Source organism: Zingiber officinale, chromosome 8B, assembly GCF_018446385.1.
Source record: "Zingiber officinale cultivar Zhangliang chromosome 8B, Zo_v1.1, whole genome shotgun sequence".
NCBI classification, from domain to species: domain Eukaryota; kingdom Viridiplantae; phylum Streptophyta; class Magnoliopsida; order Zingiberales; family Zingiberaceae; genus Zingiber; species Zingiber officinale.
The window spans coordinates 21,002,254-21,019,981 of NC_056001.1; the positions used below are offsets into that span (position 1 = coordinate 21,002,254).

The window sequence follows — 17,728 nt, forward strand, 5'->3', positions numbered from 1 at the left end:
GCGTCTGGTTCGGACGTACGGGATCCCAGATGACCATGAAATAATTATAGCCGGCCCAGCCGATCGGCCCCATGACCCGCCGACCGGCACCATTTGTTTCTTTCTGGACCAATTCCAGGGCGGCCTTAGGTTTCCCACCCATCGATTTATTTTGGAAGTTTGTAACTATTTTCGTATCCCGCTCGGCCAACTAGTGCCAAATTCCTTTAGGCTGCTGAGCGGAGCGGTCATCCTCTTCAAGCTGCACAGTATCCCTCTGGACCCCAAAATATTCCACTTCTTCTTCTACCCCAAACAATCCGAGCCGGACACTTTTATTTTCCAAAGTAGAATAGGCTTTAAATTTTTCGATAATATGCCGACCTCCAACAAACATTGGAAGGAGTTTTTCTTTTACATCCGACTTCCCGAGCGGCCAGCATTCCGAACCAGATGGCAGACCGCTGTGCCGACTCAGCCGGAGCTTGGCAAGTTTAGAAGCAACCCAGCCTATCTTCATGCGGCGAACTGGTTGTCCGGTCAGCGATACAAGATCGACCAGTTGCTGCTCAAAGGGGTGTTGTATATTTTCGGATTGTCTCCCGTTCGGGCAAATCTCCCCTTCCGCATGAGTAAGGACCCTTTACTCCCTTGGTCTTTTTTGTCTAATTGATTTTAATTTCTTTTATTGCAGCTAAAGTCATGTGGCGCTCCAAGGCTACCGCTAACCTGAAATTGAAGTCCGTGGAGATTGAAGCGGCTACGAAAAAAGAGCTCGCCGAGCGGGGACTCATCCCCAGCCGCCCGGCGGATGCAGGAGAGGGAGGGGCGCAGTCCGCCCCTGAAACAGAAATTGCCCCATCCGCTTCAACGGATGTTGAGGCGGATCCTGTTTCCTCGGCCCCCGCCGAGCTGGGCGTTCCCCAGGTTGGAGATCCACCATTGGAGGTTCGGCGGAAACGTCGAAGAGACCCCAGCCTTCCGCCGACCCAAGAGGGGGAACCACAGGCGCCGATCAGCGTAACTTCGCCTGACCGCACGCCCCCGCAGATCGGGACCCCTGTGGCTTCGCCTATCGCACAGCCCTCCGGCTCTCCTCCCCGAACTCGCCGCCGCTTACGTCGGTTGGGCGAAACTTCCACCATAGGGGAGCCTTTGCATCAGGCGGCCGCGACTGAAGAAGCGCCGTCCGGCCACCCTACCATCAAGACTACCCTCCGATTCCCGTCAGAGGAATATTTACTGTCTACCGATCGACCATCGAGCCCCGTTCACGAAATAACCCTGACTGGTCCGCTCGCCAAGCTCTTCGAGGACGCCCAGATTCAGGTGGTCCTTATGACGCCCAAGCAGCTCGGCGATAACAATATGCAGAAGGCCACTCAGGTAAACCCATCTTCATTCTCGTGTCATGCTGTTGTTTGATTCCTGATATTATTATTTCCCTTACAGCGCTGGGCTGAGCAAATTGCCACGAGCCATCGGCTAGCCGAGTTGGAGGACCTCCTAGAAAAACTCCAAGTGTCGGGAGGTCCCACGGCCGAGCGGGAAAAACAAGCTCTTGAGGCCGAACAGAAGAAGGCTGCCGATCTGGCTGCAGAGGTGGTCCGACTCGATGACTTGGTGAAGAAGCGGGACGGGGACGTGAAGCGCGCCAATGGTCGGAAGAGGCGGGCAATTGCTGATCTAGATAAAATGAAAGTCGAAGTCCGGGCCCTAGATCAGCTGTCTAAGAAGCTAGGGGCCGAGCTGGATGCCGAGCGAGAGATCCGTTCGGCCGAACGCACAAAAGCTGAGATGGACTTGAAGGCTGTCCGAGATACCTTAACCGCTTCCCGAGCGGCACTCAAAAAATATAAGGAGGGCGAGCCAAGTCGGCTAGCAGCAGCGCGCTAGGAATACCTCCGCTCGGAGCGCTTTGGCGAAAAGTTTGGTGACAACGTCTCCTCGACCTTCCTCGAGGCGGTCAAGGTCACCACGGCGTACTTCAAGAAGGGGGGGCATCTTCCTGCTGACCTGAGCATTCCCCCTCCCGAACTGGCGGCCATGATTGACGACATCCCGGACACCTTCTTTAACTTTGAAGACCCCGAGTGAGGCGAGTTTTTTTGAGTGCTTTCTGTGTTTCATCCGCTCGGCGGATGTAAAATTTTTGTATGTGCCGTTCGGCATAATTTTTCTTATAATGAAACGATGTTCCTTTGCTTGTCTTCCTACTCATTGTCCACAATATTCTTCTGTTTGCTTAACGTTGATGCTTAGCGTCAGTCATGTTCTTAAGCATTCTCCCTCACGCGTCCGATCGGCTTGGCTCATTGCATAAAGTCCGAGCGAGGAGGCCTACTCGCTCTGCACGTATCCTGCCTGCGTGAAGTCAACAAATGCCGAGCATCGAAGGGCCAACCCCCAATCGGGCCTGAATGTTTTAATATTTGTAGTTTCCGCGGTTTCTTACTCTGATATTCGTTCTTCGGCGCGGATGTTTATAGCCGATCGGCGGCGCGGATGTTTATAGCCTATCGGCGCGGCTCTCGATTTTTAACGACGGTGCTCGTCGGCGCGGATGTTTATAGCCGATCGGCGCGGCTCTCGATTTTTAACGACGGTGCTCGTCGGTTTTCCGCTCGGTTTTTATAGCCGGTCGGCGCGGCTCTCGATCTTTAACGACGGGGCTCGTCGATTCGTCCGCTCGGATTATTTATAGATGCCGGCTCGTCTCTCGATATTTAACGTCGGAGCTCGACGGCACGGATATTTATAGCCTGTCGGCGCGGCTCTCGATGTTTAACGACGGGGCTCGTCGATTCGTCCGCTCAGATTATTTATAGACGCCGGCTCGTCTCTCGATATTTAACGTCGGAGCTCGACGGCACGGATATTTATAGCCGGTCGGCGCGGCTCTCGATCTTTAACGACGGGGCTCGTCGATTCCCCTCGGATTATTTATAGACGCTCGTCTCTCGATATTTAACGTCGAGCTCGGCACGGATATTTATAGCCGGTCGGCGGCTCTCGATCTTTAACGACGGGCTCGTCGATTCCCTTCGGATTATTTATAGACGCCGGCTCGTCTCGATATTTAACGTCCGGAGCTCGACGGCACGGATATTTATAGCCGGCCGGCGCGGCTCTCGATCTTTAACGACGGGCTCGTCGATTCGTCCGCCCGGATTATTTATAGACGCCGGCTCGTCTCGATATTTAACGTCGAGCTCGGCACGGATCTTTTATAGCCGGTCGGCGCGGCTCTCGATCTTTAACGACGGGGCTCGTCGATTCGTCCGCTCGGATTATTTATAGACGCCGGCTCGTCTCTCGATATTTAACGTCGGAGCTCGACGGCACGGATATTTATAGTCGGTCGGCGCGGCTCTCGATCTTTAACGCCGGGGCTCGTCGATTCGTCCGCTCGGATTATTTATAGACGTCGGCTCGTCTCTCGATCTTTAACGACGGGGCTCGTCGATTCGTCCGCTCGGATTATTTATAGACGTCGGCTCGTCTCTCGATATTTAACGTTGGAGCTCGACGGCACGGATATTTATAGCCGGTCGGCGCGGCTCTACGGTTTAACGTCTGGGCTAGACGGGCTTCCAGCCTAACTCCTTACCAGGTCGAGCGACCTTGGCCTTCACCACTTATCTCGCGTTTGGATAGTCTTTGTGCCCGGCCGAACAGCACGGGTCATTTGCTTGCGAATATAATCGGCTGGGGGGCCTTCGCTATTCGGGCGCCTGGCTCGGATAATCTATATGCCCCTTCCACCCAGCTCGGAGAACGTACTCCTGGCCGAACGGTTCAGGGTCTGCTGCGTCGAACATTTTGGCTCGGATAATTTATCTCCGTCCGACTGGTACGGGGCCTTCAATTTTAGAGCGCTTGGCCCGACTGATTTACCTCCGGCCGCGCGGCTCGGGGCCTTCGTTCTTTTGTTGGCGATGTCTTATTTGTTCTCTTGATTTTTCGTTTCTGCATTTCAAGTATTCAGTCGAAAAAAAGTACATAAGATGATTTACATAGGCACACCTTTCACCCTGCCCGGTAAGGCTGGAGGTGGTTCGCGCTCCACGGTCTATCTAGCTGTCGACCTTCCTCATCCTCCAGATAATACGCGCCCGAGCGGAGCTTTTCGATGATTCTGAAGGGACCTGCCCATGGAGCTTCAAGCTTGCCGACGTCGCCGACCGGCTTGACTTTCTTCCAGACAAGGTCGCCGATCTGGAATGATCGGGGAATGACGCGCCGGTTATAGTTTTGCTTCATTCGTTGTCGATACGCCATCAGCCGAACGGACGCCTTTGCCCTCTCCTCTTCTACAAAATCCAGCTCCATGTTTCTCCGTTCGGCGTTGTCCTCATCGTAGCTCTGGATCCGGGCGGACTCCACGCCGACTTCAACCGGAATGACGGCATCGCCACCATATACCAAATGGAACGGTGTGACTCCTGTCCCTTCTTTTGGCGTTGTTCGGATGGCCCACAAGACGTTCGACACTTCATCCGGCCAACTTCCTCCCAAATGGTCGAGCCGAGCGCGCAGAATACGGAGAATTTCCCGGTTGACCACTTCAGCTTGACCGTTGCTCTGAGGATAGGCCACGGATGTGAAGTGTTGCTCAATGCCGTAGCTCTTGCACCAATCCTCTAACATCTTCCCTGTGAACTGCCGCCCGTTGTCGGACACTAGTCGGCGAGGGATGCCGAACCGACAAATGATGTGTTGCCAGATGAATTTTTTAACCATTTTTTCAGTGATCTTTGCTAGCGGCTCGGCCTCCACCCACTTGGAGAAATAGTCTACCGCCACTAGTAAGAATTTCCTCTGCCCAGCCGCCATCGGAAATGGACCGACAATATCCATTCCCCATTGGTCGAACGGGCATGAAGCTGACGCCTTCATTTCTTCAGCCGGTCGGTGGGAGAAGTTGTGATACTTCTGGCATGAAAGGCAGGTAGATACTGTCCGAGCGGCATCTGTTTGTAAAGTTGGCCAAAAGTATCCGGCCAAGAGGATCTTCTTGGCCAATGAGCGCCCGCCCGGATGACCCCCGCATGATCCTTGATGTACTTCTTGGAGGATGTAATCTGAGTCCTCCAAGCTTACACATTTCAGCAACGGGCGCGAGAATGCTTTCTTGTAAAACTGATCTCCGATGAGTGTAAACCGACCGGCTCTTCTTCTGAGGAGCCGGGCTGCATATTCATCGGAGGGTGTGGTGCCCGAATGGAGAAATTCTATAATAGGTGTCCTCCAGTCGCTTGGAAACGTGAGGCCTTGCATCCGATCGACGTGCGCCACCAGCAGTACTTTTTCAATTGGTTGTTGAATGGCAACGGGTGTTATTGAACTCGCGAGTTTGGCTAACTCGTCTGCTGCTTGGTTCTCCGTTCGGGGGATCTTCTGTATAAGAACCTCTCGGAAAGTAGCTTTGAGCTTTTCGAAGGCCTCAACGTAGAGTTTAAGCCGAACACTATTGATTTCAAAGGTGCCAGAAAGTTGTTGAGCGGCCAACTGCGAATCCGAATAGAGAGTCACCCGACCGGCACCCACATGCCGGGCTGCCTGCAATCCGGCTATGAGGGCCTCATACTCTGCTTCGTTGTTGGTAGCCTGGTAATCCAGCCGGACGGATAGGTGCATCTTTTCTTCCTGAGGTGAGAGTAGTAAGATTCCGATCCCACTTCCGAGCCGAGTGGAGGATCCATCCACATATATTCTCCACATAGCTTCCTGCTCTGGCCTTTGCACTTCAGTCACAAAATCAGCCAAGGATTGGGCTTTCATCGCCGAGCGGGGCTGATATTGGATGTCAAATTCACTTAATTCTGTCGTTCACTTGATGAGCCGTCCGGACGCTTCTGGATTCAACAGTACTCTTCCGAGTGGACTGTTCGTCCGGACAATGATGGTGTGAGCCAAGAAATACGGTCGAAGGCGCCGAGCGGCTAGAACCAAAGCAAAGGCCAACTTCTCGAGCCCAGTGTAGCGAGATTCAGCATCTTTCAAAATGTGGCTTAAAAAGTACACCGGCTGCTCTTCGCCGCTCGCCTTCACAAGTGCCGAGCCTACAGCATGCTCAGTTGACGACAAATAAATATAAAGTGACTCACCCCCGATCGGCTTGGCTAGCACTGGCAGAGAATTAATATATGTCTTCAATTCTCCGAACGCTCGGTCACATTCTTCGTCCCACTGGAACTTAGTAGCCTTGCGCAGGATCTTGAAGAATGGAAGGCTCCGGTCGGCGGTTTTGGAGATGAATCTGGACAAAGCAGTTATCTGACCGATCAGCCGTTGTACTTCCCTTGTATTTCTTGGGGGCGGCATGTCTTGCAGAGCTTTCACTTTGTTGGGATTTGCTTCGATTCCCCGCTCGGTCACTATGTACCCCAAGAAACGCCCTCCTTTTGCTCCGAACAGGCACTTCTGGGGATTTAGCTTAACTCCATATTTGCGCAGCGTTCGAAAGGTTTCTTCCATGTCCTTGAAAAGATCGGTCGCTCGGACGGATTTGATAAGAATGTCGTCCACATAGACTTCCAGATTACGCCCAATCTGCTCTTTGAACACTTTGTTCATCAAGCGTTGATAGGTGGCCCCGGCATTCTTCAATCCGAACGGCATCACATTATAGCAATATGTGCCGTCGGCCGTTACGAAGCTTACTTTTTCCTGATCTTCCCGGGCGAGCGGCACTTGATCATATCCTTGATAGGCGTCAAGCATGCAAATTAATTCGCAGCCGGCCGTAGAGTCCACCAACTGATCTATCCTGGGCAGGGGATAAAAATCTTTGGGGCATGCTTTGTTTAAGTCCCGAAAGTCGATGCAGACTCTCCACTTGCCGCCCGGCTTGGAGACTAATACTACGTTAGCCAGCCAGCTCGGGAACTGCACTTCGCGTATGTGGCCAGCCTCCAGAAGTTTTTCTACTTCCGCCCGGATGATGACGTTCTGCTCGGCACTGAAATCCCTTTTCCTCTGCTTCACTGGCCGAGCGTCCGGTCGGACATGCAATTCATGCTGCGCCAGGCTCGACGAAATTCCGGGCAACTCATGTGTCGACCAGACGAAGACATCATGATTTCGTTGGAGGCATTGGATCAGTTCCTCCTTCTGCTCCTCCTCCAGATCAGAGGCGATAAAAGTCGTGGCCTCCGATCGGGTCGGATGGATCTGAACCTCCTCCTTTTCATCATAAGTTAAAGCAGGAGGTTTCTCGGTAATGGCATTTACCTCGATTCGAGGCGCCTTCCGAGCAGAGGTGGATTCTGCTCGGACCATCTCGATATAGCATCGCCGAGCTGCTAACTGATCCCCCCGTACTTCTCCCACTTTGTCTTCGACGGGGAACTTCATCTTCTGGTGGAAGGTTGAGACGATGGCTCGGAATTCGCTAAGCGCCGGTCGTCCCAAAATGACGTTGTAGGATGAAGGAGAGTCGACCACCACGAAGTTTATTGTCCTGGTCCTTCTGAGCGGCTCCTCTCCCAGCGAAGTAGCCAGCCGGATCTGTCCAACCGGCTGGACCTCGTTGCCCGTAAACCCATAGAGCGGGGTGGTCATGGGCAGCAGCTCGGCTCGATCAATTTGCAGCTGATCGAACGCCTTCTTGAATATGATGTTGACCGAGCTCCCTGTGTCAACAAATATGCGATGAATAGTGTAATTTGCTATTACCGCTTTAATGAGCAGAGCGTCGTCGTGGGGCACTTCAACTCCCTCTAAGTCTCCGGGCCCGAAAGTGATTTCTGGTCCACTTGCCCGTTCTTGGCTACAGCCGACTGCGTGGATCTGCAACTGCCGGACGCCCGCCTTTCTGGCTCGGTTGGAGTCTCCTCCGGTCGGCCCACCAGCAATAACGTTGATCTCACCTTGGGAAGTATTGCTTCTATTTTCCTCTTCCCGCGCGGACGGCCGGGACCGCTCTCTGGACGCTCGGCGATTCTCCTGTCTTGGGGATCGGTGCCGATCGGGCGTCTGGTGATGTTGCCTCTCGGTGCGGGTCCGGTCAGCTTCATGGGTCCTTTGTCTCCTGTCGATGGGAGGAGACCGTCGTTCGGCTTTCCTGGGAACGGGATTAGCCACGAAGGGAAGACTTCGACAATCCCTCGTGTTGTGCGTATCCGTCTGGTGGAAGGAGCAGAACATAGGGGTCCACCTCTTCTTTGGTTTGGGCCGAGCGGCAGCCACTTCTTGTACGTGCGATCTGGCGTGGGGGGATCGGATTGCTTCGGCCCTCGGTCCTCGTGGTGGCTGCTGAGCGGCATGCTGTTTCCGCTCGGCCTGAACAGGTGCCCGCTCGGTTGGAGTTTCCTTTTTCCGAGCGGCTTGCGCTTCTTCCACATTTATGTATTCGTTGGCCCGATGCAGCATGTGATCATAATCTCGGGGCGGCTTTCGGATAAGCGACCGGAAGAAGTCCCCATCTACAAGGCCTTGCGTGAAGGCATTCATCATCGTCTCCGATGTGGCTGTTGGGATATCCATCGCTACTTGGTTGAACCGCTGAATGTAAGCTCGAAGCGATTCTCTCGGCTCTTGTTTGATGGCGAACAAGCTGACACTTGTCTTCTGATAACGCCGACTGCTAGCGAAGTGGTGGAGGAAGGCCGTTCGGAAGTCCTTAAAGCTAGCGATGGATCCGTCCGGCAGCCTCCGAAACCACCGTTGAGCCGATCCCGAGAGAGTTGTAAGGAAAACGTGGCACTTTACTCCATCTGTATATTGATGGAGTGTAGCTGTGTTATCAAACTTACCCAGATGATCATCCGGGTCCGTTGTTCCGTTGTACTCGCCGATCGTCGGAGGCACGTAGTGCTTGGGTAGAGGGTCTCGTAGAATAGCCTCCGAGAATTGGCGATTGATCCGCTCGGGAGATGAGTCCGCCCGGGGAGCTTTCCCTTTTCTGTCATCCCGCCTTGGCATTTCGTCTGAAGAAGAGCCTCTATCTCTCCGAGCTGGCGCGGCTTCAGGGGTGCGAAATAAGGCCCGGTGGAATGCGACGGTGGCTGGAGGTGCTTCCGCTCGGCCGCCCGACGCAGATGTTGCTTGTTGCTCCGGCCGTTCGGCCGCTGTTCCACAAGTTTGGCGGCCCTTATCTCGACTAGAGCTTCAAGTTCTTCCGTCGAAAGCGCCACCGTGTGTTGTCGTCCAGCCTCGTCCATCGTTCTTGTTCGGATGCAGGTGCGTTCCCACAGACGGCGCCAATTTGATCCTGTCCGAACCAGGAGTCAACGGACACTGGGCACGTGGCGCTCCCTGCTGGATCCTCGAGCGCTTCGGCGAACCTGCAGCAAAACCGAGCCGGGAGGGGTGTCCCGGCGACGGCCCTTCGACGCTCAAGTCAGGCGAGGAATAACGAATAAGTGGCCTCAAGATGAAGATTTTTTTCCCATACCTCCGGTGAAGAAATGGAGGCCTTATATAGACCTCTCGAAGAAGCCTGGGCGCGCCAGTCGAAGCAACCACCTGCCTTTGACCATGCCCAGGTATGGGTCTGTCAGAAGGGCCATGCCCAAATATGGATCTGTCAGGCAGACGTCCATGAGACCATACTGCTACTGTATCAACCTTTCCATGATGTGACGGCAAGATCCTCCATCGTGCGATCTTGTGTACGGCCTAATCATCCTTCTGTTGATATCCCATATCCCGAGCTGAGCGCATAGGCCGCTCGGCCACCTTTGTACCCTCGCCCCTATCCTGGCCGAATGGACCACCCGATCGGCCCTTCGGTCCCCGCCGAGCGGACTTCCGCTCGGCCCTTCGGTCTTCCTGCCTTGGCGTCGGAAACCCAAGCCCATGGATGGGTTATCTCTAGCTCCGCTCGGACCATTACCCGCTTGGCCAGCCCTCCATCCGTCCTTAGGTTGGGACCCTTCAGAAGGTGGGCCCCGTATTCTTACCGCCGGATCAGATAGTGTTAGGATCAATGATTTAGGATTTGGGCACATGATAATATCTATCATAAGACATTTTTTTTCATCTATAACTATTGCCCAATTGATTAGAATGTGACTTATTATAATAGGACAAGAAATTAATTTTCAACAGAACTAGTAAATTTGACGGGCCAGTTATAAATTAATTTCATATTTTTTTTTTTTCGTATAATTTAATTGGGTAATCATCTTTTGCTAAAATATATTTTCAAATAAAAAGTTAAAAAGAAAGTCAATTCAATTTAATTTATGTTTAAATTACAAAACAAATGAAAATCATAGGTGAACTTCATATTTAAAATAATAGAAAATAATACCAAAGTCAACATTATCAATGAGACATCACTTGCAATTTGAGGATAATGAAGGATGGCAGTAGGTTTATATTTAATAACTATTGAGTAACTGGGGCCCAGCTACGATCCGGGTCGTGTTGGACTCGGGTCCAATCGAGCCGGACCAAACTCGCCACGGATGGAATTGAGCCCGAGTCCGAACCATGCCTCTAATCGGATCCGTCTGATCACGATGTTCCATCAACATCAGCCGTCGCTTCCTCGCTGGGGCCCTTTCTGCTTCTCCGAACGGCGTTGGTCGCAGTGCTCCCTCACCGGGCCCACACATCCGACGGCCTCTTTCTACGTGCCCGAGCGGCGCGTTTTCCGTTGACGGACAGCGTACCTCGTGTCACGACCAAAGCCCAATCATAAATCCGCAAGTGTGCTGCCAAGGCTGCTGGCTGACTGGAACGCGCAGCGGATCCGTTAGCACCCGGGGGAGGTGGGGCTAACTCCTACTCGAATGGACAGCAATCGGCCTCCGATCACGATCGCGCAGGACCACCGGGACGAAATGACATCCATGCCCCTGCCCGTTTCGGCGGAAATAACCCCACTCTCTAATTTTCGTAGCTACTGATAAAAAAGTGGGTCCCACCGCTTTCCCAGATGATAAGCGAACAGCCCAGCGGTTAGCGTGAGAAACGACGGGGCGGGCAGAGCCTTTCGAGGGTCTTTTGGTCATTAATCCAAAAATGGTGCTTGGTGTTTTGTTTTTGTTTTTTTTTTGCGGGTTCCCATCTTTACTAAATTACGGCTCAATTTCGATTTATTATTATTATTATTATTATATAAAATGTGTAAAAAAGCGCAGCAGTTGCAGACCATCATGGCAGAAGCTAATTTGTAGATCCATAAATATTTGTTATTTGTAGAAAGGTGAGAGGAGAGTAATAATAATAATAATAATAATAATAATAATTTATAAGAAAATAGAGGGGCGGCACTTTATTACTTTTTTATGTTGCACGCATCCATGGACGAAGAGGGAAACAAAGCAAGAAGAGAGCAGGAGAAAGAAATCGATGAAGAGAGAGAGAGAGACGGCTGAAGGGAGAGGGAGAGGGAGAGGGAGAGAGTTCCGTTGACGCCATGAAATGGAGATAGTAGATTTTATTAAAGTGTAGAAAATCTTCTGTTTCGGCTCTCTGATTAACTTCTTTTCTGTTGAGTTGAGACGAGGGAGAATAATAGATCTGGTTTCTTGTATGAAGTGGTCTTAGATGAGGGGTTTTCCCTTCCATGGCCATGGGAAAGGGGGCTCAGAAGCAGTGGAGAGAGAATTAGAGGGAAATAAGGCATTTTTCTGGGTGAATAAGAGGCGAAAGTTTGGGATCCAAGAGGGTGCGGAGCCAAGATCAGTGCTTGATCATAGAAGCCCTAGCCCTCCTGCTTCCACAGTCACACTGTCTTCTTCCCTGGGCGGCTCCGGCTCATCTGACACCGCCGGAGTGGCGGCGGTCTTCGACAGTACCGCTAACAAATCGGTCCTCTCCGACACCGCCGCCGAAGTGGGCGGCGGTGCGAGCTGGAAGGAAGAATGGGCGGCCGAGCTGCAGCCCATACCTGCCGGCCTCGACGCGGCCTTCGATGCGGGTGGTGCAAAATGCGGCCTTGGAGTCGACGACTGGGAGACGATGCTGTCCGAGAATTCTGCAGTCTCCCCCGTCCGTGAGCAGACGTTTCTCGGGTGGATCATGGGCGACGTCGATGATCCTGTTTCAGCCCGTTTTAGGCAACATCAGCTCCTCCCTCTGTGCCCGCCGGATTTCGATGGAAACAATGGTGGCTTGGGTTTGGGGGTTCTCGACCCGGGCAATGGTAGGATTGAAGACAAGGCGCCAATCTCAGTCTCCGTGGGCACTTCTGTAGTCCCCAACACTGTTGGTGGTGGCTTCCCGTTCATGAGCAGTAATAGCTGTGTATCCCCGCCCTCTACCGGCTCTGTCATCAAGGGAACCACCATGATTCACCAACCCGCTAGTCATCTAATGTCGCAGTCTCTGGCTCCGCCAGGAAACTTCACGCCGTCGCTCTCTTTGCCACCGGGCATTTACCTCCCCGACACCGTGGATGAGAAACTGCAGTTATTTGGCACAGGCCTTCTCTTAAACCAGCCACCAGCCACCTCGAGTTTGCCCTTCTTTCTCAGCGCAGGGCAGGTGGAGCATTCGCTGCCGCAACTCATCCTCCCTACGCAACCAAAGCGCTTACCGATGGAGGACGAATATATCACGAAACTCCCTTTTCTTGAATCTGGCGGCAGCTCGGACCTCTTTCCTCGCCGGTCATCATACCAGCAACCACTGCAAAATCCGGGATTTCCGATGCCTCAGCTCCAGCCAAGGTCAGTGAAGTACAAGTTGCCAGTTTTCTGCGATGATGCTGCGACGCCTGCAGCTGCGCAGCAGCAGCAGCTGCAACAGGCATTGGTTAACCTGCTTATCGAAGCTGCTAAGATGGTCGAGGCTAAGAACTTCGTTGGTGCGCACGGGATATTGGCGCGGCTCAATCACCAGCTCCCCTCCCCATTGGGGAAGCCCCTTATCCGTTCTGCCTTTTACTTCAAGGAAGCACTGCAACGTATACTCTGTAACGGGCCTAATCCTATTTTCTCCTCCAATTCACCCTCCCATCATCAGCAGAGCCTATTCTCCTTGTCGACACAATTTGACGTTGTGCACAAGCTCTGTGCATACAAGACATTCTCTGAAGTCTCTCCAATCATCCAATTCTCCAACTTCACTTGCATTCAAGCCCTTCTTGAAGAACTCAGTAGCTCTGACCGAATCCATATTGTGGACTTCGACATTGGAGTTGGTGGACAATGGTCTTCTTTCATGCAGGAGCTAGCACAGCGACGCTGCTCTTCCTCAAATCCTGTGGTAATGCTAAAAATATCAGTGCTTGTGTCTGATTACTCCCAGAACAATCTGGAGCTTCAGCTCGTTCGTGATAGCCTCTCCCATTTTGCGAATGACCTTAACATTCCATTTGAATTTTACTTCCATAGCCTTGAATCATTTGATGCCTTGGAGCTACATGCCATTGAAGGCGAAGCTATTGCAGTAAACCTTCCTATAGGAAGCTATGGGAAACTTTCCTTCCCGTCTATTCTCTACCTTGTCAAGCAGCTCTCTCCTAAGATTGTCATCGCAGTTGACCAAGGTTGTGATCGGAGTGACTTGCCATTCTTGCAGCATTTTCTCCACGCTTTTCAGTCCTCTATGGTTCTTATGGATTCCATTGATGCATCTGGAACTAACCAAGATATGACAACCAAGATGGAGAAGTTCCTGCTTCAGCCAAGGATAGAGAGTTCAGTTCTTGGACGATACCATACTTCTGATAAGATACTTCCCTGGAGGACACTCTTTACCACCTCAGGTTTTATCCCTATTCAACTCAGCAATTTCTTGGAGACGCAGGCTGACTGCCTTTTAAAGAGAGTGCAGGTAAGAGGGTTTCATGTGGAGAAGCGTCAGGCGACACTTTACCTCTACTGGCAGCGCAGGGAGCTCGTCTCAGTATCAGCTTGGAGGTGCTGAAGATAGAACTACCTGGTTCCTGGCATGCTATCCTTGTGTTTGATTCTTGAATATCTGTAGCAAGAGTTGGCAATTTAGGTAATTCCATCTCAGTTTTAGATATTGTCATAACTTAATCCTCTATAATGGTAACAACTTTTATTGTCTTGCTAGTCATATCAACTTATTTATGTCCATTAAATCTTAGTGGTTTTGCTTCAAGCTAAATGATATTGACAACTTGACACTGCTGGTGCTTTATGTTTTTATTTCAACAATGTGAATGGATATTTTTATGATTTCGGCCTGACTGTTATAGTCCATTATTTTTCTTGTGTTAACATGATTACATTTGCACCAGCTTCTAAGTCATATACTGTATGCCTTTATTTACTGCATAAGATCCTTTAGATTGAGTTTGTTGTGTGTTTGGAAGGTAACTCATGATCATAATTATCTGCTCATGAATATAGAAGAAGCTTAGTCTTAGGGAATGTTACTACTATGGTGGTGAAAGAGATCATCTATATGTTAATAGGGAGGAAGATAGCATTTAATCAAGCAAACCTTCATGCAAGACAATCAAACTAATAGAGCTATCATGATTCAGGCCAGTTCATGATTTGACAAATTACTTGTTAAGTCCTGCTATCTTATATCCTTTTAGTTGCAATTTGTGTTGGAGAAATACAAGGTATTTATATAGTTAGGTTAGCATTAAATTCATACACCTCAATAAAATTATTCAAGTTTGGCCTCTTCGGTTCCTTGTAATTAATGGATACTGCAAAGTATGAAAAAATATAACTTGTTTTAATGTATGATTATTTTTCCATTAACCTGAGCCTTTGTTGCCAAGTTGCTGTTGGAACTTCAAAGCAAGGTTAGTCAGAAAATATGGCTGGAGTTTATCTGGCATGAATTTAATTGCTCTAGTTATAAAGGTCACACTGCTTCAAAAACAACTGCGCAAACATTTTAGTGGGATATAGTATCAAACAACCTAGTTTGATCGACATTTGAAGTTCTGACTTGTTTCATGAGGGTTATAAATTCTTAGGAAAGCTATATCAATACTACACTTGAGGTCTTGGCAGTTTACCTAGGTACGTTTAGTTGGAGGTTATGTTTGATAACCTTAGTTATCCATCCAAGATTATCAACAAAAATCCTATTTGGTTTAGATAATCAGCGATCCCCAGGAATGAACGATGCCTACCATATCACTAAAACGTCAGCTAAAGGGGGAATTTGATTACCTTGGAAAGCCTAGGATTTTTCTTCATTCCGGTTAACAACAACATTTTTCCAAAATTACCCTCCTAGTTCTGCGCATGAAGGAGGGCAGGCGGCCGTTAGGCTTGGAAGGAGTGGAGGCAGGGAGGGGCGCACGAAGGGATGACTCTGCACCGGCGGTGGCTTGGTGGGATGAGACGGCGGGTGCCAGCGATCACTTCTGAACAACGTCCTACTATGAAGAGGACATGATGATGAGCAGTGACATGGAGACAGCGTTTGCGGAGGAGGCAGTGCCGACGCCTTGTGGAGGAGGCGGGATTGGCAGCTTGGGAAGGAGGTGGCACCGGTGATCGCGTGGGTGGGAGCAGCGAATCGGCAAAAAGGCAAAGACAAAGAAGATGGAAAGCTTTAATTATATTTTAAAAATACATAATTTATTTTAAATTTTAAAAATTATAAATTAATTATATTTATTTATTATATATATATTATTAATTAATATTATTAATTGATTTATTCTTAAAAAATAATCAAATATCAAATTGAAACAAGGGGTAATATAGTAAATGTTAAATTGGGTTATATCATTATATAAGTTGAATCAAACAACATTCAGTTATGTTGCATTTTTTATAATCAAGATTATACATGATAACTTGAATCAAACGCGCTTTAAAAATATTTTATCTGATCATCGAGCTAGGTCTTCTTGGATGGATATGTAGCAGAACTTATGTGCATCTAGAATGTGAATTCACTTGGAAGTGTTGGCTATTTTCCCCGTCTTAACGCTGACTGACATCATAAATATATTGTGTTAGATGACTGTTGAGATGACGTGATGTTTGGCTCCCTGCGCTCCATAAAATAGGGGATTAAGTTGAGTAGAGTAATCAGCAGCAGTCTTAAGTCCCATCACTTGTTACATGTTTGTTTAATTCTAGATGATGAACAAATATGCAATAGTTTTGTAGTGAAACCAAATACTTATTGTTAAAGTAGATTTCTTTTATTGAATCTGGAATCTAATGGCTACAAAATGGGATTCTCGGAAGATGCATCAATATACTTGCTTCACTCGTCACAATCTGTAACAGATGCAAAGCCAAGTTACTCGGTTCTAATTAAACTAATTGTATGCTCAATATTAGTTTTGAGTTTGTAAAATAATGAGGTTAGGATAATTGGATTATCTATTGCCTTGGACAAATGCCCTATAAATATAAGAATGATATTCAAGAAATATAGAAATTCCTAGGTGTTAATACATTATGATAGAAAGATCAATTAGGAATAGAAATCCATACTCTAAATTACTAGGGATAGTTCGTTAATACCCCTCAAATTGAATGTGCTGGATGTAACTTAGTTTTCTTCAATCAGTGCAGTTGATTATATCCTTCAATTGGAGGAAGCAACAATTTAATAGGCATAGCAGCCATCTAGAACTTATTAAGAGAAGAAAAGTATTAAACAGAAGTTAGCTTGGAAATTCTTGTTGGGGATTATAATCCATATAAAGCTTATTAAGAGAAGAAAAGTATTAAGCAGAAGTTCTCTTGGAAATTCTTGTTGGAGATCATAATCCTTCTAGAGCTTATTAACAGAAGACAAATTGTTGGAGGGATATGGACAAACAAATAGATGACCAAATTGCACCACTATCAGTGGCTCCAACAAATTAGGTTTCTTTGGAATGATCAAGGCTCAACCAAGTAATTTGATTGGAACCATTTTCATTCTAAACATACCAAATCCTGATTAATTAGAAAGATGTAATTCTGGATTAGCCATTGCCAAAAGACGAACTATGCTAACTTTTGTCCTAACTTACCCTGAACCACGCTTTCTTGATTCAATTGTACCATAATTTAGACTTGGCTTTGATCCTTAAGTTTTGTCATTGAGGTTAATTAAATCTTTTAGCCTAATTAGTAATGTTAATTAGATTGCTGATTAGTTTCTTTTTGCTTGGTTTGACTTGATTATTAGTTTTGCTCTGCCTTGAGATAGATTATGATCTTGGTGTTGAATCTTGATCTTCCATGAATTAGTTTAAGAATCCTTGAGATAGATTTTTTTTTTTTTTTATCATATATATCTAAACCAAGATGAAATTTTATCTTGTGATCTTATCCACTTGGAATGCTGGCAAGATTGATTCGTATGCGTCCCTTCGGATGTGTCTAGTGGCTAGCACATGAGATGTTGTCATCAATGAGGTCTGGGGTTCGAATCTCGGCAAAGCCGAGGTAAATGTCTCTTTTATGTACTAGTCACTATTCCAAAAGTTAGTAGTTGTCCGTGATTTACCTCTTTCGTGTTGACCCTGGAACGGGTTGACGGGGACGCTGGGGACGAACGTATTCGTCTTTTGCCATCAAAATTGATTTGTATGCTTAATTGATATACGACACTAGATTGCACTTGATATGAGTTTGCTGTAAAAATTCCATTCTTAACCTAGCTCTTGTCTTGTTCATTGATTTTTCTATTGGATTTGGAGTAGAGTCATCCATCATAGTTACTTTCGATTCCAAACACTAACACTCCATGTTGCAAAAGGCAATTGACTCTATTCTTCGTGTGTATATTTTTCTTTCCCACACCTCGTCTGTGCTCGATCGATGGATCGATCAACCACATCCAAGTTTGGTCAACTAAAGTAACATGTTTGAGCCTATGACTCAACTGTATCTAG

The 17,728-nt window shown here is 48.6% G+C and overlaps 1 protein-coding gene across 1 annotated transcript; it reads left to right on the plus strand.

Moving 5' to 3' along the window:
• The first annotated feature begins 11,208 nt into the window (after positions 1 to 11,208).
• On the plus strand, positions 11,209 to 14,010 carry LOC122015157 (scarecrow-like protein 15). Its single transcript, XM_042571896.1, has one exon. The coding sequence runs from the start codon at positions 11,485 to 11,487 to the stop codon at positions 13,807 to 13,809; it is 2,325 nt and encodes a 774-aa protein (XP_042427830.1). The 5' UTR covers positions 11,209 to 11,484; the 3' UTR covers positions 13,810 to 14,010.
• Positions 14,011 to 17,728: the final 3,718 nt, after the last annotated feature.